A 23,969-nucleotide genomic window follows, 5' to 3' on the forward strand; every position below is an offset into this window, starting at 1 on the left:
GTCGGTTTTTAGCTATCTCGGCTGTGTGTACATCGTGACGTTTTCTTGATCTTCTATGTATTATATGCGGCGAATGCTCGGGGCACGTCACATTTATATGGCTGATAGTGGTGCTGCCTGGAATGGACATTTTCATTACGGGCTTGCGAAAATTCCCCCACAGGAGGAATAAACGGAGAAACTTTTGTCTGTGCCGGTGCTCCACCCCCGCGCGTGAACTTTCCCCATTTATTGCGATATCGGGGCAAAGTTTCTTCAAAGGTTGAGGTGTGCAAGAAGTTTTATTTTTTTTTTGGTACAATTAACAAACACCTTTCCACATCTGCTCTCTGTGTGAACTCTCTGGTGGATCTTCAGCAGCAAGTTATAGTGCTTTTCACCTGGAGAGATCGTACCGGTACGTATGAGGTGTTTCTGAGGGGCCGCCGCAAAAAAAACCACCGTGTACTTACCTGGTGTAGTGTGCAGCAGAGGAATAAGATCTCGCACACAGTTGTTGTTGATCCGAATAGCGTACGATCGTCTGGCGGAGCTGTTCGAAAAGAGCGATTCAACGTCGTTCCACCAGGTAAATCAACAGGTCAATTTACCGTTCTGCCGCAGTATTAGTTGAGTCGTGGTCTCAAGAAGGTGATACTCTCTTTCCGGCAACGTCTTACCTGATCCCATCCTGTGGCACCTATATAGTGTAGCAAAAACCCACCATTGTTTTGCTCGAGTTTTTCTTTTCAACCGCAGTTCCGCAGTGGAAATTTTTTTACTACCTACATATTGTGTTGCTTTTTTGGTGGATTTTCTGTGTGGCCGACAGCACCCAAAAAAAAAACCACCAAAGTTTGATAACATTTTAATTACTTTCTCCGGAGATTACGTGAATTTCGCTCCACACCAGGCATTTGGTGAGTCAAAAAAACACAACCATTACATAGGAGAGGGTACCTACAAAAAAAAGAACGTGGAAACGAGATAAGAAACTCTCTACATATAGAGCGAAATGTTTTACGTGGATAAAAAGTGGTGGAAAAAAGTGTACAATTAGTTGCAATTATTACACCTATTTGTGAATTTTCTCCGCATCATTTTTTTTGAATGTTTTTTAGAGGTGGTTTCAGTTGGTATACATACATATCTTACGTGTTGTGTGAAGAAAAATCCTCCATCATTCATAATTGCACCTTTTTGCCCTTTTTCTCTACCTCCCATGGCCATCCATTCACTCGCATCTTCGTCTAAGCTTCAACCATCTTCCTGTGGTTCAGCATGGAAGAAGTTAATTTTCTTGCACTATGTAACATTCAAGTGTAAAATTGCAGTTTGTTGGACTGGCTAAAGGGAAGCTAGAAGAAGGTCTGAAAAAAAGAAAATCACAGCTAAAAAGGTGCAAGAGAAGCAATTTACTCGAAGAAGAAGAAAAAAAAGTGGGTACTTTTTAGTTCTTATCCGCATCTTTGAGCAATCCTGCAAAGAGTTTTCAACAAAGAAAAATCCTTTGTAAAAAAAATCAAAGGTCGGCATGTTGCTGTACTTTTACTTATGTGACATTTCGCTTTTTTATTGATTAACTACATAAAACTTATTGCTCAACTTGTGCTCCATTTCCGTTTAATTTCTGATTCACGTCAATCAATAAAAATGATTGTCGAATTTGCTCCTCAATGCAATGCCTTCAATCGAGAATTGCCGCAAATTTCGGCAGAAAAATGACTCATAATTTGCCTAATATTTGACGAAATATTTGCTTGAATTTGAAGTCAGAATTCAATACATTCAAGAAGTTTTTATTCTTAATTTTTTGAGAAATAAAAAAAAAGAATTTCTTGTAAAATTCAGCTTTTAAAAAATATGTACATCACAATGGAGGCGCCTGGTATTGAATTGAAGGAACTTTCCAAGGGGTGTTTATCTGACGAATATTTTGGTTATTGTACCGAATCAACCGAATATTTACGAACATTTTGAATATTTTAATTCTAGTAAACATCGCTTGCTAAAACTCACAAAAAAGTTAGCCCTTTACGGCTTGAGTTTACTATACTATTTAGGCTTTAATTTTAGTCCTTTTTAGGCTTTAATTAAAAACTTTTTAACATTTTTGAGATTGAACACTATGCTTTTTTACGGTTGAATACTAAATAGAATTTTTCGGTTTTAATTTAACACGTTTCAGGTTGATTATACTACTTTTCAGCTTCAATTGATTTCTTTTCGTCCTTTCTAGGCTTGAAAATCTTTAGGTTGTATTTTGGTCATTTTTAGCCTTGAATTTAACACGCCTCGGGTTGAATTTACTATTTTCGGCTTGATTTTAATCCTGTTTTAGGTTTGTATTAAATATTTTTCAGGCTGATGCTCCTCAATCTTAGCCGTTTTAAGACTAAAAAAAAATATTTTAATTTCCTTGGTGAATTATAATGAATACGAATATTAACGAATAATCAGAATATTGGCGAAGATCCCAATAATTTCATTCAGATAATCACCCCTTGGAACTTTCTTATAAGACTCGCTTATTTAGAATCCATGGAAGCTGCATAAAGGTAATCTAAATAGCCCTAAAATCTTTCTTGGTCATTCTTAAACATTCCACTTTGGCAAATTTTCTCACAGAGACATGTTAATGGTTTTAGCTCATATCGCTCTTTAATCTCTTCGTGCTGCATATCTTCTCCTCTAAAATATTGAAACATTCTTTTGATGCAAGTTTTATAGCATCAAATTGTTCCCATTCCCATCCCGTACAAGTCTCCACACTCCCATTTTCATACCACACTGGGTTTCTTTTATTGCTGAAAAATTCTCAAGTTCCCCCCGAAAAGTTCTTGGTGAAACTCGCGCGCGGTATATGCTCATAATATGTTAATTGGACTTGTGAAGGTTTCATCATCGCTGTTTTCCAGCTCGTCATACTTTTTTTTTGTTCTTTTCTCATACCTTCATCTTCACTCCATCGGCACCCATCATCTTTTATCCCCGCATGTTTAATTGACGAAAAGCACACCAGAGAATCGGCACTTGAGTACCATCGTGGTGCTTAAATACCTCTCTAAAATGCTACTTGATGTTGTTTAACCACCACACTAATTTTTTTCTTTTTCTTCTTCTCTGAAGACATCTTGTGGGACCCCAAAAGGGGCGACCCAGCAGCTAAAAGAAATGCACCATGCGAGTGTAATTAGTTGTCCATTTATTCCACCATAATACAACACCATTGCTTTTAATGTACCGTGCATGAAATTTTAATAACAGTAAATTATATTTTCTTCTCTTCTTCAGTTTTTTTTCTCTTTGCTCCACCAAACGGATAAATTCTCCACTTTTCTTGAAAGCATCCAAAAGTAACTTCTTCTTGTTTTTTCTTACACTTTTTCTCCCCCCATGTTGGTATTGTACGCGTACAATGTGGATGATGGGCTATTTGCCCCATGGGGGTACATTGAGTTACATGAAGAATTGCTGCGTGAATTGCAGCGTGAAGATGAGTTGCGGGGAAAAATGTTCTAAGAAAATTTATGAACTTAAAATTTATAAAATGAGTTGTTCTAGAAGTTCAAGGAGGAAGGTACTGTACGTGCCAGGAGGCAATGAAGTTGAATTAAGGATCTTTTGCTCACTACAGTGGAGGCGCCAGGTAGAACCAGGCGTCTCCATTGCAAAACCCTCTACAAATTTTATTCTGATCCACAAAACGTCTCAATCTAAATCTAATTCCCAAATTTAGAGCTCTAGAACGACGACATTTTCACTTTCCCATCGTATGTCTTTAATCCCGCGCACCTTACTCAGGTAGATCAGGTGCAAGCAAAGAACTTTCGTAAAGAAGAAGAATAAAAAAAATGGTTTGAATTTATTTTCCAACCTTATCACTAAAACAAATCAATCGAATTTATTATTCTGAAAATACAATTCTTTCAAGCTCTGGGGGAATGATCCGAAAGCTTTATGAGCCGCAGTGTTCCCCCAAAAGAGCTGATCCAATGATGCGGTGCCAAAGAGAAGATCATAAACTACGCGGGAATGGAAAAGAAGTCAATGGGAGATCGTGTTGATTAGCGTTTGAGCCGAAGACGATGAAGGAAAAATCTCTCAAAGTGGTCATTCCAGTTGGAGAAGAGAACGCGTTCAAAAGTCTTTGTTTGATGGATCATATAAGACAATGAGTGCGCGATGTAAGATACGCAAAGAGGGAGAAAAAAAACGATTATCACGTAATCAAAGAAAAACCCGGAATAGGTGAATAGCGCGATAGAGGAATTGTATTAAATCAGAGCATTGAAATCTCACTGTTTGAAATTAATTCATATATGATGGGAGAAAGATCATTGTTGGATCTTATAGCGATGGTGCGAAAGAAACCTTCTCCATGAACAAACATGGGGCGATGGTGGAGGGCAAAAAAACAACGAAGAAGTTGAACTACCACAGAGATATGAGAGAGAATTGAATGTTGGCCGAGTCAGTGATCCATCAAGGAAGAGCAGCTGCAGTTTGATCTCCATCCAATCACATGGAATGATCATGCCGACAATTGTTGCATCTTCTGGCCATTGTCGATGCTGCGTTGTTGTTATGTTGTGTGGCGAAGAGTGAGGCTAAAAGAGAGATGGGTGATGAAAATGTGTGTTGGCAAAAGGAGAAGCGGAGGAATTGGGAAAAGAAGCTGAAATTGACTTTTTCATGCAACCAGGTACAAACATTACACTTGAAAAGTCTCTCAGGTCGACATCTGAGCTTCTCATCTTTGGCGGTATTTCAACTTTTTTTTTCTTTTACTTCGCATCTTCACCTCTCCCTTTGCCCATCTTTTTCGGTGTTTTTTTTCTTCTTCTTCTTTAACTTACCTCCGCCACCCAGCAGAGGCAATGGAAGATGACGCACAATAATTTTTCTTGAATAACAACATAAAATTTGTTGGATAATGTGAACGAGAGGACGATGTTTTTTTTTCAAAAGCAGAGCGAGTTCTGAAAAAAAAATGGTGAGGGGGAAAAAAGGTACATTTTGGGAGAAGAGAGAAGATGGGAAAAAATCACCTCGAGAATTTCAATGTCCAAAATTATATGGTTGAGGAAAATTGTTCCCATTTCTTGAATCAATTCCCTTTATGCTCGCGTAAGGGTATGCTGGGATTGTTTTTGAGTACCTACCTACCTACATATTGTGCCGAAGGGGATATTTTCGAGACACAAGGTGTACACTGAATGCGTTGAACCGTTGAGCTACCACGAGAGACACTTTCACACTCAGACCCACTCGGTTGTTTTTTATGGAAATTGTAGGGCCATCGATTCTTGGAACTGTTAATAAGAAAAAATCTTTACAAGAAAGACGGAGAAAATATACAAGAAGTTTTAAATAATTAAGTGATTTGCCTAATTGAATGATGTTTTCAAGGTATATATGTGGGGAACAGGTTCTCTTCGTCGTATGCAATGATGAAGAATTTTCAAGTTCTCTCTCTGTGGATTTTTATTTGAATTCCATGGAAAGGAGTTTTTTTCTTCTTGAGAAAATTACCTCCAAATGTGTACAGGTGATTTGTCAACTGATTGAATGTAGATAAAGGTGAAATATTGTTCCTCAATGGCTTTTCTTTAATCGAAATTTTGGGAAAATTTCCTCAGAATTGATTACTTCTCCCATTCCCAATCACAAGAAAATATTTATTAAGATAAGAATTCTGCATTTAAGAATACAAATTAAGACATCTAGAATTTCTTAATTTAAATAAAATGAATTTCAATGCATTTCTCAGTTTATTTATTTTAAAATATTCCCCACAAGACGTCTTATCCGTGACTATATGGTGTGCATTAAATGACCTAGATTCTTGAACTTCGGTCAGCATAAAAAGTCTTCATAAAATATCCAAACATATTGTCTAACATTAAATTTCTTTCATATATATCGTGAATTTTATATGAGTCTCTGGACACACAAAACATCCATTCATAAATCACCGTTCATAATGACTTTTCTCGCTTTTAAAACATTGGTAAATCACTCTGTAGAACACGATTTTGCAATGTGCTTCACATTTATATTTCTCTCTCTATTAATATTTTCATATATATGTGATGTTTCAATCGTTTTCTTTTTTCTCTTTTGAGAACAAACCCAAAGTTGGTGAGATATTTTAGTTAATATCAAAGGCAAGGCACGTGTTTGGAGATAAATGAAAAAAAATCGTTTCTATTCGCCGCACACGGTGTATGCAAATGATAAAGATTTGGGTAAATAATTTAGATAAGGAAGTAAAATCATTAATAAAGTTGAAAGAGATTTTTTTTCTGAAAAAAAAGCAAATGAGTGAATCAAAGAATAAATTGTGCGGAGAACAATTAAAATATTCTTATAAAGACCATTAGAATTTTTTCCATATAAAATATTCATAGGCGGATGTTTAAAAAATGTTTGTGACGTTCTTAAAATATCTCAGACAATTTATTCTCGAGGATCTTATTTTTTTTTTGCTTTTTCTTCAAAAATATTTTACCATTTATTTTTACTTTCTTCTTGTAGTCTATTGCCTAACTTACGACCGTTTCTTCTGCATCAAAATTTTTATCTTCCCCCTTATGGGCATTCTTGTTAAAACTGTTAAAAGTTCAAATAAAAATACAAAAACTGCTCTAAATTGCTCTTCATTGGAAAGATGACAGCATAATTGCATACATTTCCTCATGTCCAACCCCTCTTTGAGTATTTTTTGCAAGACGTGTGCGAATGATGCGTGAGACTCTTGCATGCCTGTTAGGGCAGGAAGGACACAAATTCTCGAAGGGAAAAGGTGGAATTTTGGCATATTGAGAGTGAGAAATAGAACACGTAATAATATAAAGGTATTTTGATGGTATTTTACACACATAACAATAGAGGGGTGAGGGTCACACAGGGGTTGTGGACCGCACAGTTTTAATTTCCGGTTCGAATTTTCACCACGAACAGGAGTATGTTTGTCCCACGGTTTTGTAATTAAATTGCTCTAAAAGGCTCTCACCTCTATATTGATTTCCTCATCTATGTGGGTGTTTGTTGAGAACAGAAGAACGTTACATTTTGTTGTACAATGTATGAATATTTTTGTTCTAATTTTTCTTTGATGAATTTCGTGTGTAAATTTAGCGAATATACCGCCATAGGTTGGCTGTAGCAAGATAATAATTAGTAAAATAAATATAATTAGAGCGTCAGTGGCGCCTACAAATTCCAAATGGTTTAGCTTTTGATACAACTATAAAGCGACTCCAAACAATGTGACTCTTTTTTGCTATGTTTAATGTTTTTTTTCTCAAAAGATTATTTTACATACATACATACCTATAAGTATGTAGATACTTACTTTGTACAGCAATGTGAAGTACATGACTAATTATTTCTGCACGGGATTTATACTTTTCTTTTTAATGAAAGCAACGTGCTTTTTTCCACTGTTATCTCATGTTTGCTTTCTGGACTTAGCCAGGCGGGAGTGCCAATGGCAGAGGCATGGGCAGAGGTATTCAGGTGCAGTATGGTATGGCTTTTTTGGCATGGGATCCTAAACTTGTTGTAGGAGACGCGATGTAATTAAAAACATGAGTTAGAGAACAGTAAGGGAATTTAATAGCGAGTACCTTACCTTGTAAACGTGCTTTGCCACCTTGTCTAAATTGCACAATTAACTTTTAGCATAGACGGCACTTTGGTTCAACCTCTCCTTTTCTTATAAGATTGTATATTTCCCATTGCACAGAGCCAAAGAAGAAATTACACGGGAAGGTCGAAAGGTATGGCTCTTCGGAACTCTCCTCTACAACATACAGCTGAAGATTTATGCGGTAGTGATGCTTTGGTATTTTCGCAGAACCATGAGAAATTCCCTCGTCTGTGCGTACCTTCGAAAGGGACAATATATAGATCCTTTCTCCCCATCTACCAAATGCCATGCGTTGTAGCACAGGAAGAGCTATGAAATAAAATTCGCCAAATGTCCCACAAAAAAACGAGAGAGAGAGAGAGAGATTATCGACCCTCAAAGCGATGGGAATGCATTTTATTGCGTTTTTCATGATGCTCATGCGATTAAAAAAAAACTGTCGTGGGAATTTTCATGTGAATTTTTAATAAGTGAATGAGGGAGTTTCATTTGAAATCTACCTGTCACATGCACAAGAACATTAACAGAGGTGACCATATGCCATTAATCTCATTTACATATTTGTTTTAATTTCCAAGGATATTCTGCTTAAAATTTTAATTTTTTGTTCCCTTTTTTTGTGAAGTTTCTCTTTTATGTTGACTCTTATTACTCGCAAAAATAACTAAAGGGTTGTGTTTGCTATAAAAGTATTTTTTAGGATTATTTTTAGTGAAAATTTTGCTGCAGAGATGGTGGCATTAGAATGACTTAAATTTGTTTATGAAATAAATCAAATCGTCGTTGGAAAGATAATTTTTCTTTCTAGAAACTTTTAATGAAATCTTCACAGCATAAGGCAATTTTTTGGTCAAGTATTTGAAAGAAATAATCATGAAAACTAAGAAAAATTCAATTGAAAAAATAAATCATGCCAAGTGGATGACAGAAATAGATTAAAAAATTCTTTTCTCATTGTCAGTAGATTCAAGCATTACGCAGATTGCGAAAAAACAAACTAATACACTTTGTGCACTAATTTAATAAGCCCCTGAATTGATCCCTGAAGCATTTCCTGGCTTTTCCTTTTCATTCTTCTTACTCTCATTCATTAAAACATTCTCTGTTTTTCGCAATTTTCTCGCTATCGCATACCATCACCTCCCTCTAGGTATTAACCAACCACTCGATGTAGTAAATGATTTGATATCTTATAAATGGGAGCTCTCAACCATCTATGGGTTAGTGCAAATAGACATTTTCTTCATCAACCTTAATTTGTGTGCAGACTTTTTACAACATGCTCACAACTTCTTATGTTGGCAGCACCATACAACTCTCTGTGAGATGAATTACACCTGCTCATAATGCACTTGTCGCAATTTTATTTATCTTTATTTTTTTCTCCGCTCCAAGCACTTTATTGCTGAATTTCATCACAGAGATCTCATTAAAAAATACCTACCATGTTGCTGGAGGAATGTTTGGTTGATTAAAAATATATTTTTAATGTTTTTTTTGTGAAACATTTATGGTTGGTTGGAGCACGAGCATTGTTTATAGATGATGCTGTGTGTGGTCCCGCATGAAATTTCGGAGGGTGAAATTTACGTTAAGATTGCAGCTTTAAGTGGAAAGCCAGAAGGGTTTTATGTTTGCGCCATCATTTTCCTTCCACCATCAGATCCCTGCCATGTCCGTGGGAGGTATTAAAATTTGCCTATGCAGGACCTTTTGGCTGCTGAATTTATTGGCATATCTGACGAGGATATGTAGATGGGGGGCTCTGTAGGGGAAATATATGTATGTGCCGAGTTGATAATTCAATATGAGGTGAAATTTGCAAACGATGTCAATGGATGTGTTGGAGAGGGGGAAGGAATGAATTAACATACGAGAGAGCTTGATGATCATTTTGTTGAGCGTACATGAGGAATTCACCTGGAAGGTATATTTTCTACTACACCACACCGAAATTGTCATAGAGAGTATCCCTCTTGGGGTGTCTATGATGAAAGTACCATACATAATGCGATTTTCTTTGATAAATAATCACATAATTGAATTTAAAACATTCCTTCACTTTATAATTCACTTTTATATACCCCCCGCCCAAATGTCTTTTAATCCAAACACAATCTCAAAATTGTCTCTGTCGCCTCAATCAACCCCTATCTCTCACATTATATTTTCCTCTTCATCGTTAACGACCTCCATTAACGGAAATTCCGCGTGGAAAATACCTTCTATCTCCGCCACATCTCCGCCATTCTCTAACACTATAATCTACAATGCCGATAAATCCGTAATATGAATGAAATTTGTATTTTTGGAGATTATGTCGCCTAATTACTGATTTATTTTATAGTCTCCCACCCACCCCATTAGGAGATAACTATTTGTCTGATTCATGCGCATTAGAGCAATTAAATAGCGCCGTAGATGAGCCGGGGGTGTGAGGGATTAATCTTGGGATTTATTTGCAATCACATTCAGGCCCCGATACTCGCGTGTGCGGAATTATAAAATCAATTTCGGAATTAAATGAGAAAAAAAACCAATTTGGGAGTACCTCTACGCAAATTAATGGGTCTTACTTTATCAAAAGAAATAAAATACACTGCTGTAATTTAGTATTGGATCAAGAGCAATTAACATGATATTTATGTGGTGCAGAATATTCTGTCTCTGGTGGATACTTCCCTTGAAAATTCCAATCTGGATCACAGCGTGATATTTGTGTGCAAAAAAAGAGCAAAAAATCACCGCAATGATTGTAAAGTTTTATTGAACGAATTTATCGCTGAATTATCGCGATTTGTTGCATTCGACTTTCTTATAATGATTTTTACGGCACATGAGGGTTATTTTTATGTTTGTTTCTTTGGAATGTGAAAATTGGGGTTAAATTGCAGTGAAATTGAGAATAAATTGAGTCAAATTGAGTTCAGAATAATAAATTTAACGAATAAGGCGCCAGTTTCCGCTTAAAAAATCCTCCGAGTTGACGTGGATTCGAACCAGAGATAGTTATAACCAAAGGGATGTAATCAGAATCTCTCGGCTATTAAAGGTTCATTTTTTCCATAAAATTATGCTTTTTTATGAATTAAAATAATTTTAAAATCTCTTAAATCTACATAGAATTCTTTGTCGATAAAAAGGATGTTTATGACATGGTTATTTACTTAAATGACCGTTTGTTATTGCAATCAATCACAAAATGATGTTGTGTGGATAAATTTTATGTTTTTCATCACATTCAAAAATTTATTGGCTATATTATGCCCTCGGAATAATGTTTGTAAACTTTTGCCACACACTGTCAAATGATATGGGGGGACCTCAAATGCGTATATAAAATGCAACGTTTTGCGAGAGAAGGTGAAATTTTATTATATGAGAAAGATCAAAACCTTAAATAATAATAAAAAGGGAGAGAGAGAGGATGGAAGATGTTTCATTATAAATGTGCAATACCTGTTTGAACCCAAAAGGTGATGAAGAATTTTTATGATTTTGAACGACTTGATGCAGGGAAATGTTATATGTTGACTGGTGAATCATTAAAATGTTGGTAAGCAGAAATATACTGTTTGACGATGGAAATGGGTTTTCTGTGCAAGAAGGAAAAGAAGAGAAAAAAAGTATAGAAATGAAAGTTGCACGATGATGATTGATGACGGAATCGTTTAGTAGATTGCAACTAGTCGATTGGTTAAGCATGTAATGTACATATGTATGTATGCATAGTGGAAGGTGAGAGAATGCACATGGTGAGACTCTTTGGGGGTACCTACATATACACATTAATTGGATCTTGATTAAAGTTAGAGCCGGCGATTTCAATTTAACCTTTTTCGCATTGCAACAAAATTTATGTGAGTTGGTGCGCATGGTGCAAAAGCATCCGAAGGTGCAGCCATGCACCACCAAGAAGATTTAATATCTCCTTTACACACGGCCCCAACTTATCGGGGGACTTTTTGAAATTTGTTTCGATGCATTTAATTGGAAAAGTCTCCTCTCAAATTGTGATTTTCTCTTCGTTTTTCAATTTCTTTCTCTCTCTCTGTGTACGGAGGTATGTTGTAGGTGTTGCGGCTTATGCGCCCCATTGGGAGCAATAAAATGAGCCCAATATAATACTCAATTGGACACTTTTGGCTTAGAGGCGAGATTGTGGGCAATTAAATAAAATGAATTTTTGCGCCAGGTTGTATGTCCCACCATGTTTTCACACTGTGAGCAACACCACGCACCTTATCTTATCGCACAGGTGAATGTGATTTAATCACTCACACAAATTCTCTATATGACAACAACACCATGAATTCCCAACACGAGAGAAATTGACGTTGCACTCACGACCATGTGACTATGGAGGGATTTTATATATACATTTTGTAGATACCTACTTATACACATAATTTTTTTTCTTCTCCTCCATCTAATGCCTTCCAACTCACCTAGGCGTGTGTTGCCCAGTCTATGCACGCAAAAAAATAGACGAATTGCGTGTCTATTTCGCATTTAATATCATTTGCTGTATTACATTCCATGTCTCGCAATTTGTTGTCACTCTTTTACATTGTTGTGTCACATTTTGTAGGTGGCACAGGGAGAGGGGGCGGGAGGCAATTTAATTATACATTTCCCCCATTGCACGCTGTGTGAAAAGGAAAAGCGAAAGAACAACTTCTTCTCTTTGCTTGTTTAGTGAATTAATCTCCTCTAAATGATTTTGAAAAGAAATAGAAAGTGCACAAAATCGCTCAACTAAAGGGTGATACGGCATCAATGGAGCTTTCTGAAGAATTCAATGAATAGGGATTTTTTTACACATATAGTAGATATACCCAAGTAGCAATATTTTTCTCCCTGAAATTATTTGATAATTATTTGTATTTTTAAATATCCTTTTTTTCTCCATAAAATATTAAGGGGTTGTTGTAGAGCTTTTCTGCTCATAAAAATCTCTTTAAAACATCAACTTTTAACCATTTCCTTGTCTTGTCAGATAGTCGGTTTAAAAGACATTTTCCGAGCAATAGAAAACCACTGAAAGCTCAAAAAATAAGCCCTCTGCAACATTGGAGCTTTCTGAACTTTAGAAGAATTTCCTTAATGTCTCATTAATCTATTAAAAGCTCTTCCTTTGTTTAATTTAATAATTTGTTCAATTTCTCAACAAGAACAAACTAAAAGCTCACCCTTTGCGAATTTATAGCCGCGCGATGGTGTCTTCTGCAATTTTCATGTCATAAACTTTTCTCTTTTGTAAACTTTAATTAAATACATGTTAAAATATGCAAAGAACTTGTTACATAATCAATTTTCCTAAATAGTACTAAAAGTCGTGCAAAAAGCAATTTATTTCGCGTGTTAGTCAGTTTGTCAGATGATGCTTTTGGTGCTACTTGGGTACATCGCAGACACACCTCATCCCACCAAGGGGGACGAATGCAAAAGTTTTCAATGGAAAGTTATATCGTTGCCTTTTTCCATCCTCCCTTCACATTGTTTTCATCCTTAAGACTTCCGTTAAATAGTTTTAAAAGAAAATTCACAAAAGTAAGCATTAGTTGAAGCGTGGGTAATTCACTTTCATTCGGAGAAGAAGCAGAAAAACACTTTCAAAGGAATTAAACTCCATTTGACCGTTAAACTACTAAACTGATTGAACTTCTCATGGGAAATTCTCTCAATGGGAAATGAGTTTATTTTTTTTTGCTTAATGAGTTTATGGAGGTTTATGAATTGCGCAGGTATTGTTCTAAATATTTTATGCAATTTTCCTCAAGTGGAGGTCATTGCGAAAGTAGCATTTTTTTCTGAGAAAACCTCTTCAGCGTGCTAATTGCAAACAGCACTGAGTGGAATATAATTTATTTTGCGGAATGAGAATCTTGCAGAGTGAAAATTGATGGAAATATTGTGCAAAAATGGGAGCCTTGATCTTGACTATGTACAAAGAGATTTCACTGCGGTGTGGTAGAAGAAAGTTCTCCAACCATTTGGAGGATTTTATAAAATTTAGAAAGTACATTTTACTGTGAAATTTTTAGCAAAATATCGTGGGAATGATTTTACTTTCATTCGCAAAAATCATTTATCACAATTTTTTTCATTCATGTCTCTTGCAGGCGCAGCAATTTCGTGTCGCTTTGGTGTTGTCTATGGGGAGGAATTAAATGGAAATGAATTGCTGACTGCCAGCCAGTACCTACAAGTGTGCTGAATTGTGTGACAAAAATGCCCGCCAGGGATCATCCGTTCAATCAATCTCGCCGCCCACTGCTGGAACGATGCCATCCACAGCCACAAATGCTCCCAAAGCCCGAACGAAAGATCTACAATGGTTTCGATGATTTCAACTCCATTCCCCGCATCCATGCGGCGGAATTCACGGTGGAGAGTGGTTATCCGTATGGGGAGAGGCACTGCAGTCAAGACTCCACGGCGACTGAGTATGAGCCTCGTGGTCTGATCAGGCAACAGCAGCAGCCACCAGCAGACACGGTCTATGGGCAAACCACATTGCCTACCCAGAGGAATGGTGGTGGTGATGGTTGCAATTTCGATGACTACGCGTGGCGTCCGTTGCCCCGGACACCCAGTCCCGCAAGACCACGACGTCTCCTGCGGGCAACATCTTCTCAACGTCGACCACCCGTCCATGTCTTCGGCAGTGCGGTCAACTCCCTTCAGCATTCGTGCTGCCAGCAAGATTGCACACCTGTGATATCCAAATACTCCAACTCCAATTGCTGCAGTAGCAACGACACGAGCACCTCATCCACTGGACTTCCATTTGCCTTTCAGGTGAGATTTTCTCTTCCATAACACTTTTTTTTCCTTCTCATTCCCTCCACCTTGTGACGATGTTCTTCCACCGAGAAAGCATATCCAGTTCACTGAATTTAACTTGATTGAATTGTAGGTACATATGGAATCCACAGACCAAGAAAACCACCATGTTGTACATTTCTGATTATGTATGCTTGCTATATACAATGCGTTATGCTATATAGCACACTTCTTCTCTCTCAATTCTTGCCCAGTTCTTGAGAATTTAGAAAATAGAGCCATTTAAGATTATTTATTCAATTACTCAGAACATCATGCTGAACGTTACATTCAGTTTATTTCGAAGCAATGAAAGGGCAGCAAAGTGAGAAGAAGAATATTCAAAATTAATTCTTTATGTAAAAAAATCCTTTTTGAAGAATCTTATAGGGGAGCAAATGGTCATAATTATGAATTAAATAATCAATTTAAAATCAAAACAAGATAGAGTTGTATAAAAAATGATTAATCTTATCAGAAATTAATCTGGGACAAGTACTTACATCTTTAATTTAATTAAAAACACGACAAGTGCTCTCTTTTCTTCAATGAATAATGAGAACGGCTTGACGGTATTCCCTTTCCGCACCAACATAAACTATGTTGAACTTTTGAACACCTGAATGTCCTATTTCTTTTGAAAGGTGATCTCCCATTGAAAATGGAAACGTCTGCAATTCATCGGGGGACTATGAAAGTGAGAGATTACTAAAAGAATTATCTCCTTGTGAATGTTGAGATGTGTTGTATTAAATGATCCAAAGGCACTTTAACTTAATTGCGTGTAAGAGATGCGAAGATCTAATTACATGAATCTATTTCTCTTCGTATAAGACACTTAGAGTCTCTCTACTAACAGTAGGTTATCATCTCAACCACTTCTCTCTGCTATAGAGTTGATTATTTCACTCTCACCCCACACACATAACATAGCAATGCAAGTCCTCAGCATAAATACTAAAAAGGAAGGCAAAGAGAGAGAGAGAGAGATTGTGATGGAATGAAATGCTAGAGTCACGTAGAGACCATGAATAAATCTTCCATTAATAAACGAAATATTTATCTCTCAATCGAACCTCTCACAACCCCGATTTACACAACATCTCATTGAGAGGCACGCAGAAGTGGCATAAACCACAAATACCTCCGCATATTGGAATTCAATCACGGAGCAATATTATATATGTGATAAGATTGGTATGTTTTTTACTCTTTTCTCACTCTCAAGAGCTTTTTTTTGGGATGAAATAAAAATAATGGGCAAGGTTGAATATATCAAAATGTTTATAGCCGGTGAAGCAGCATCCAATTTAATCTTATGATATATATTTTGGGGATTTTTAGTTGCATGGAGGGATTTGCTTAAAGTTGTCAACTCGACACAAATGTTCTGTATTGTCGAAAATTTAGCTCCTCCATCCTGAGTGGGCCAAACTGATGATGCTGCGGCTAATTCTCCGTATTGTGTCACATGATATATGCGTATGCATTTACCATTCAAATCCTTTATTTGTGAATTTTTTCCTCTGCACGAGATACAACATCATTCGCATTTTATCGATGTGAAGCTTTGCAGCAGCAAAAAAAACATATTCCAATATCCGAAAAAAGGATTTAATTTCCACATTCGAACTATAATCTCCTGAAATTTATCCAACCATTTTTTTTCGGTTGTTTTTTATGCTACTGATGACGTTTTATTTTATGTGATAGTTTTGATGCATCAGATACCTGCAAATGGCTATCTGAAACACGTCAGAATTGATTGATTAATCGAAGAAAAAATAAACTTTACATGGTTTCAAATGCGTTTCCTTTTAGATCAACTGGCAAGGAAACGTACTTCTCAATACTAACGATACAGGTTCGAATCTAGGTCGTGGAAACTTCATTTTTTTTCTTAAAGAAAATATCATTAGAAATTAATTTGATGCATTTGAAAACTAACTTTTTACTAATCTCTTCGAAACTAAAAACATTTTTGAATTTCTATAGCTAATTTGTGACCCTTCAATGGATATATTTTTCTATCCATTCACATTTTGTCACAGAAAAGCACTTCACATTCATTCACACCTCTATCAAATGAATAACTTTTTTTTCATGCTGCTTTTTGCAAGACTTGACATTTAAAATATGTAAAATGCCAACATTTGGAGTCTTTTATGACACCCAAAAATTGCTCTCAATTAACTGAATTGACTTTCCGGGTTGATTGAGTTTTCGAATTTCATTCCCCAAAATTGCGGGTTATTTCGCATATATGCATGTATAGGTTATGCTGTGGAGATGGAGGCTTTCCAATATCACAAACAATGCCCAGTTATTATATTTCTGTAATTACGGTGTGCTCACTGGCTGAATACATTCGTTTTTTTTTCTCAACTGTTCAGCATAAACCAATTTTCATGGCGGCTCGCTTTGAAAAAGGAAAGTTTGATGAAAATTATCAACTGCGGGTAAATATTTTGTGTTTATTTCTCTGTGTACAAAACTGCCCGTGCTAAATTAGAGACTTAATGCTTCTTCAGTTCAATGTGAAAGTCATTTGCAAAATAATTTAATTTTGAATGAAAAAATTCTCAAAGAATAATTTAGGGATATTTTGCAACCAAACGAATTGATTTTTTTTTAAATTATCTAGTTATTCAATAAAAAGTTAATATAGGGCCCCTTGGGGGTCTGATATATATTTTTTGCCCTCCACGTATCTATTTAATTGCCCAATAAAAAAATTATCTCTCAGAAAATCCAAATGGTTTTATGATTTGAGCATCGTTGAGTGATGAGATTACAAAAAAAAATCTCTCCTATTAGTAATCTTATCGCGGAGAATCTTTATGATCCAATTTGCACCAAAAGCTCAATCAATTTTGTGAAAATTTAATTTTCATCCACAAGTATTATTTCGTATTAAATGAACTTTAATTTCACGCGCTCTTCAACAATTATTCGACTTTCTTGTAAAACTTTCTTGCATCAGCAACTAATTTTAATAATAATTTCATGTTATCCCATGGAAGTTCTCGCTGGAAAGAAAATTTTGAGTTAGTATATATAATTAGGGAATCTTTCCTTGGTGCGAGGAGTCTCCGTGGTACTGTTGTGTGGATGAAGAGGAACTCTGTTAAAGTTTGATAGCTTATTTTTTTCACCCTTCCTCAGCGGAAGTTCTTCATCCTTTTCCAATTTTCTCTCTCGCGGCATTTTCATGAATTTTCTTGTACAAGGAGCACTTTGTTGCGGCAATTGCATTGAAGTTGGAAAAGTTTGTTGTTCACTTCACGCCTTGTGCATAAGAATCTTATGCGCTCTTGAGAGGTGGTGCATGTTTTTCCGAAAACGAAAGAGAAGAAAAACCGAACTATATGGGACAAAGTGGGATTTGCAAAATTCTTACACAGAGAGCTTTCACGCAAAAACCCGGAACGATGCATGCAATCGATTGGGAGCTTTTAGTTGCGTTTCATAGAACATAATTGCTTATTTTATTAAACCAACACCGCGGGAAACACGTGTTTAGAGTGATGTTCATTGGGTTGTGTAGTAATAGCATACGCGAGGGAATATTTTAATATTACATTTATAGTCATTATTTTATTAATTAATTGAATAGATTTTATTTAATACAATGATTAATGAATTTAAAGGGATTCCAATGCTCTCTCAAACGTAAACACACTCCGTATACGTATACTCTTGGGCTCACAGCATATATTGGGAAGCTCCTCATTTAGTGAAAGCCATTAATATGAAAATCCTATTAACTCAATGACCTCAACATGAATATTTCATTTCTGTTTTTGCATTAACCTCTCACATACTCTCTCTCTCTCTCCTTAAATTCACTCTGTGGTGCAACCTCTACGCAGTAAATTGAATCAAAATTAATGGAATTACTATGCTTTGGTAAATTAGTTGAGAGGAAAAAATCGTCATGTTTTTTTTCTTCTTTTTTTTTTAACATGATGTTCATGTAATTTATCCCAAAATAATATGCTTCCATCGAAATTTTACATGAGAAAAAAGCATCATAAAAAACATCTCTTCGAGTAAAAGTTGAGCTTTTTCGGTGTGGGAAAGTGACAAAGTTTCGTTTATGATGGGGCGAAAATGCAATAAAATCGGGGCTTTTATTGCCATTTAGAGTTGATGCAAAAGGAAGTGACAAGAAGTGCGGCAGACCACCAAAGATGCTCTCATGTGAGAGCTACAATATAGACGGAGTGATGGAAAAACCACATCAATTTTCATTTAAGTTCAACGATGGAGGGAATATTTTATATAATTACCACTGGTAAACGTGGTACGATCTCTTGAATGCACAGAGAGGGTTGAAAATCACAAAAGGGGTGAAATACTTTATCAAATAGTTTTTCCTTCCATACATTGCTGCAAAAAGTTCATTTTGACTTGCACAGAAAGTGCCACAGCGTCATACCTTAAAGGTTTTTGTGTATACAGAGAGAAAAGTTTGAGGGTGAAGAAAGTTATTTGAAGAATCAAGCAAGTTGAATTTGCAAAACAGACAATATTCACTGAGAAAACAATAAAAGCTTCTCAGAAGTCTTCTCGGCACTTTCACCGCCACCACCACAGTATGAACTTTTAGTGTGCTTTAATTGCATTCCTATTACGCGTTTAGGGCTTCCTTTTGGCACCGCTTCCCGGAAAACACAAAACCTACTGTAAGATATGTACATTAACAAAGAGAATTTGTTGGAATAATATAACTATGTTTATTCTTGAGTAGGAGTGTTTGTGACAAAATTGCATTCATTGCAGGATTTATCTCATCCCACAAAATGGCGAGTTATTTCTAAGAAGAAGGGGGGAATTTAAAAAAAAATGTGGATGAAAATGTTGCATTCAAAGCTGCAAAAAATGAATGAAAAACAATGTTTTATGTATAAAGTTACGGTGGAGAAAATAATAGCAACAGGAGCTTTCCGTAGAGATTATCAAAGCTTCTTTTCCGTATTATCTCTGCTGCTTTGGATCATAGAATTTGTAAAGCTCTTGAAAGCTCTCTTCATCCTGCTTTTCTAAAATTGTATAATTCCAAACATATTATTTGTCATAAATTCATTTTCTTTATGATTCTGGACATTTCTTTTTTTTTTTAATTTCTCCGTGTATGAGGTGAAAAGTTGAAAGTTGATGGGACAGCAGACACTGAGTAATAAACAAAAAAAATCTCATTTTATGGCAAAAGCACATGAAAGAATAAAAAAGCACCAGAGAGCTTTTTTTTGCACAGCTTCTTCCACATGACTTGTCCGCTAGAAAATGTGATGGTAAAAAAAACTCGCGACAATCACTCACAACAAATTAAGTTTATTCATGTGGCAGGGACAATAAGCCACACATGAAGCCACGTAAATTTGAGATTCATAGAAAAACCACAATGACATTCTTAATCCATGATTTAATTTACAAAAGAAGGCAAAAAAACAGAAGTATTACATTGCGCATTGCACAAGAACGCGATCTTGACTTATTTTTCTTTTATAAATTTTTAATAAAAAATGTAAAAAATGTTAAGAAAAAGCTTAAGAGGAAATTTATGTAGTGCAGCATAAAATCATAAAATGGGTTAGCATAAATGACATTTTTTTCTTTCACATGGTGGCAAAATAAATTTCCAGAAACATTTGAGATGCTATGTATGTGCGAAAGCTCAGCAGTGTAGCCCAAAAGCTCTCTCTCCCGTGAAAACTGATCCCCAGAAGACCACCTTTTCCATTTCCTCGTCTCTCTCTCGTCGTATTATGCTAACAAAATGTTCTCTGTTTTCATTGCAGACACACCAACACCATCCGAGACTGAGTGACAACCTTGCAAAAGGTGGTGTCAAGGAGAGAAAATCGAAATCGAGTGAGTTTTAATTTACATTCACACATAGCAGGGGTGGGGGGTGGGAAATTGGTTTGAAAATTGACACGGCAATTGATCGAAGGGGGTGTGTGGGTGGATGGTGATACCCGAGGTTTGTATGTTGGATTCTCATAGCTTTAATGATGGGTGTTTGATGGGTATTCAATGGCAATTTTGTGAGGACTCTGTGAGCTTTTCCCTCCGCATCTCATCGACATTTCTCCCTGAAATTCAATCCACAAGAACAAGTAAAATGAGATGGATTTGTGCGGGGGAATTGATCCTAAAAGAACTTCCCACACACACACATTAGAATATGAAGAGTGGAGAAAACCACGATCTAGCGCTATTTTTCCCCTCGTTCGTATGTCTTTCTCTTGAGTGTAAGGTGGAATTTTTATCGATAGAGGGAAAATATTTGCTTTCCATCTATTAACTTGTTTACCTCCACTCAAAGATGACACGCTGATGGGGCGGAGGTGTGGAAGGAGACGAGACGACAAGAGGCCCCACAATACTTGGAAGAAATGTTGAAGAATCTCCCTTTTTTTTTTTAGGAATATTTGCCATGTAATGTTGACACTATCATTCATGCATGTTTGTTTATAATTTAATGCAGATCGGTGTAACAAGGTGAATAACAATAAAGACGCCGTACCGTCCATTAAGTGTGTCGTCGTTGGTGATGGCGCCGTGGGGAAGACCAATTTGATTATTTCGTACCTGGAGAATCGATTTGTCCCAGAGCACAATCCCACAGCTTCGGACATCTACAACGGTAAGGAATCTTCCTCTCACAGAATAAATATTTATTAACTTGCGCTCCATTTCTTGCAAGAAAGCTAAAATGAGAACAGATGTGGTCTATTTTTTTTTTTGCCTTCATTCATCCCCAAAATGCTCCATTTCTGCAGACATCAAGATCTTAGAAATTTGAGATATTTTCTTCACAGAAGAGCTTTTTGTTAAGTTCACAGACTCTTTAAAAAGACAAGAAGGGTGTTAAGAATAGAAAAAGGTTTGGGAAGATAATGGCCATTTGGTTCATTTTATTCCTTTTTATTTAACATCAAAAGATCTCCACCCCCGTGAAATGTCTTAAATTTCTCTTCTCACTTTTTTTCTTAACATCATTTCTTGTAGAATATTGTCTCTATGAATTTCTTTTTGCTAGCCATGTCCATTTTCATTTTTCCGACAACTCCTCAGGGCGACTTTTCACATTTTCCCATTAAATTTCCGTTTTCAATGCTTGTGGTGCAGAAAAAAGGAGAATTTCTCGAATTTCACGTCTCTTTCTTTCTTTCAGTGGATGTCCAAGTGGATGATGCACCGGTGAGAGTAACAATCTGTGACACCCCCGGTCAGGATAATCTCGATGTCCTGCGGGAGCTGTCCTACCCGGATACCAATATCTTCCTTCTCTGCTTCTCGGTCGTACACCCCGAGACATTTCATTCGGTGAAGACAAAGTGGCTGCCACGCTTGTCGCAGTACCAGGATGCAAGAGTCGTGTTGATTGGGACACATGCTGACCTCCGCAGCGACCGCAGTACAATTATCCGATTGCAGGTAAATGTTGCTCTTGCCACGACAGAGGGGGGAGACTTGACGTGATTCTCTCCATGATTGCTAATGAACATAAAATTCATTTTTACCTTTGCACACACAGTGTCAAGGTGAGAAACCAGTTTCACTGACGGACGCATGGGATTTTGCTAGATCCATTGGAGCCAAATACATTGAATCATCGTCTCGTACAAAGGTTAGTGAATGAAGAGAAATGAAATTCAACAAAATAGATACATTGTGAATCATGGGGCGGCTTAATTCCTCCTCACTCTGTGCTCCATGATTTTCCAATTTCCTGCCTTATGGAGAAATCGCTAAGGGGATTTTTCTATGTTATATAAAAGTACAAGAAGAAATTGAAAGAGAGATTACAGATGAATGAATTTTCGACAGCTTCAAAAATTTCAACACAGATGCTTCACTTTGGGATTTTTATAAGCGGCTCTTGTCTTATTTCCGGACTGAATTTCTTTAGCTTTTTTTTCTTCTCTTCAAAAATTATTCGAAAATTATGCTTTCAATTTATGATTAAGTAACAAATTGAGCTGTAATAATCTTTCATGCGCACATTAATGACGGCAGATTAGCTTTTAAAGACTTTCCGTTGCAGCAAAAGCTTTAAAAAATTCTTTAAGCTCAAAAAAAACTTTTTTTAGAGCTTTTCAAAATGTTTTTAGGAGATTAAAAAAAATCATCAATACATTCTATTCCAAAGAATTCGCGAAACAATTTATGGGATTGCGTTGAAAGAATTTATGAGACTTTAAAGAATTCCGAAACAATTTATGAGATTCGATAAAGAATAATTTATGTGACTTTGAAGGTTTCCCCAAAGCAATTTATTGTATTAGTCTACAAAACAATTCAAGGGTTCTTTAGGGCTTCAAAAATGCGTTTACAACAATTTTCCAAACCACAAAAGCCACACGAAGAAATATTTTATTACATCATGTAATTTATGTAATTAATTGCAATTAAGACGTATTTTTCTATGCCTCAAAGAAGCTTAATTTCCGAACTGCTTCAGTGAAGATTTTCCAATTTATTTACTTGATTAATATAATTTAATTCAATTAAATCAAGCATTATTGCTCTTTTCTCAAAATTTGCATAAGTCGAAGTGCTAAAAATTCAAAAATTATATAGGGCGGAGTGGGGATTTATTTATTTTTTAAAGCTATAGCTATTTTAATTTTTACAGCGACGTTTTGATAAATTTCTTTTTTTTTTAATCTTTATAGTCCTTATTTTACAAGTATTTCTTTTCATAATTTTTTAATTTAATAAATTAACTAAAAAATTAGTAAAACACTCCCGTTTTTCCTTATTTTCTTCTAACTCTGAAGAATCCAGGAAGATTTATAAAATTTATAAAAAAAAAAAGAATCTCTCAAGACGTGCCTCAAGTTCTTAGAACTGAGTAAGTGAAATTTACCAAATGGATTGGTTTATATTTTATTTATTAAAATCAAACGTGAAGACACAGCTGAATGTCCCGCATTGCCGTCATCTTGCTGCAAAAGATGTGAATGAAAATATTTTCCTTTGAGTAATTTTGGGGTGAACTTTATTAATTTTTCACGGTGGCTTTTCCTGAAATATTCACTGAAATATCTTCTTGTTGCCCCACGAGGAGGGTGAAAAAGTTTGAGTATATCCTTAAAAATTCATTGATAAAACGCGATGAGGGAGGAAAATTGTTCTTCCAAAAGTAAAAAAAAGGTGACTAATTGATAAAAAAATTCCTCTTCCAGGACAAGGTGAAGGAGGTCTTTGACACGGCAATTTGGGATGCATTAACAGCCCAGAGGACCGAACCGAAGCCACTTTGGAGGAAAATGCTGTGCTTGGCGTAGGGTGTGCACTGTGCAGCATTATAGATTTAAGGATCTGCATATAGGATTTACTTTTACAATTTTCGGATAAAGCCTAATAAATCAACTAAGAGAATCTGCAAAGTTTCAAACTGGCCTTATGCTTACCACTAGCACTGTGTTGTGGAGCTTTCTCGGTGGATTCTCTTCCTGCTCCTTCAGGCAATTCATGAATCATTTAC

The 23,969-nt window shown here is 36.0% G+C and overlaps 1 protein-coding gene across 1 annotated transcript; it reads left to right on the forward strand.

Moving 5' to 3' along the window:
- The first annotated feature begins 605 nt into the window (after nucleotides 1-605).
- On the forward strand, nucleotides 606-23,863 carry LOC129790558 (uncharacterized). The gene is made up of 7 exons (XM_055828117.1): nucleotides 606-899; nucleotides 13,762-14,440; nucleotides 20,269-20,341; nucleotides 20,961-21,119; nucleotides 21,651-21,913; nucleotides 22,014-22,106; nucleotides 23,668-23,863. The coding sequence occupies exons 2-7, from the start codon at nucleotides 13,871-13,873 to the stop codon at nucleotides 23,767-23,769; spliced, it is 1,260 nt and encodes a 419-aa protein (XP_055684092.1). The 5' UTR covers nucleotides 606-899; nucleotides 13,762-13,870; the 3' UTR covers nucleotides 23,770-23,863.
- The last annotated feature ends 106 nt before the right edge of the window (nucleotides 23,864-23,969 follow it).

This window comes from Lutzomyia longipalpis, chromosome 2, assembly GCF_024334085.1.
Source record: "Lutzomyia longipalpis isolate SR_M1_2022 chromosome 2, ASM2433408v1".
NCBI classification, from domain to species: Eukaryota; Metazoa; Arthropoda; class Insecta; order Diptera; family Psychodidae; genus Lutzomyia; species Lutzomyia longipalpis.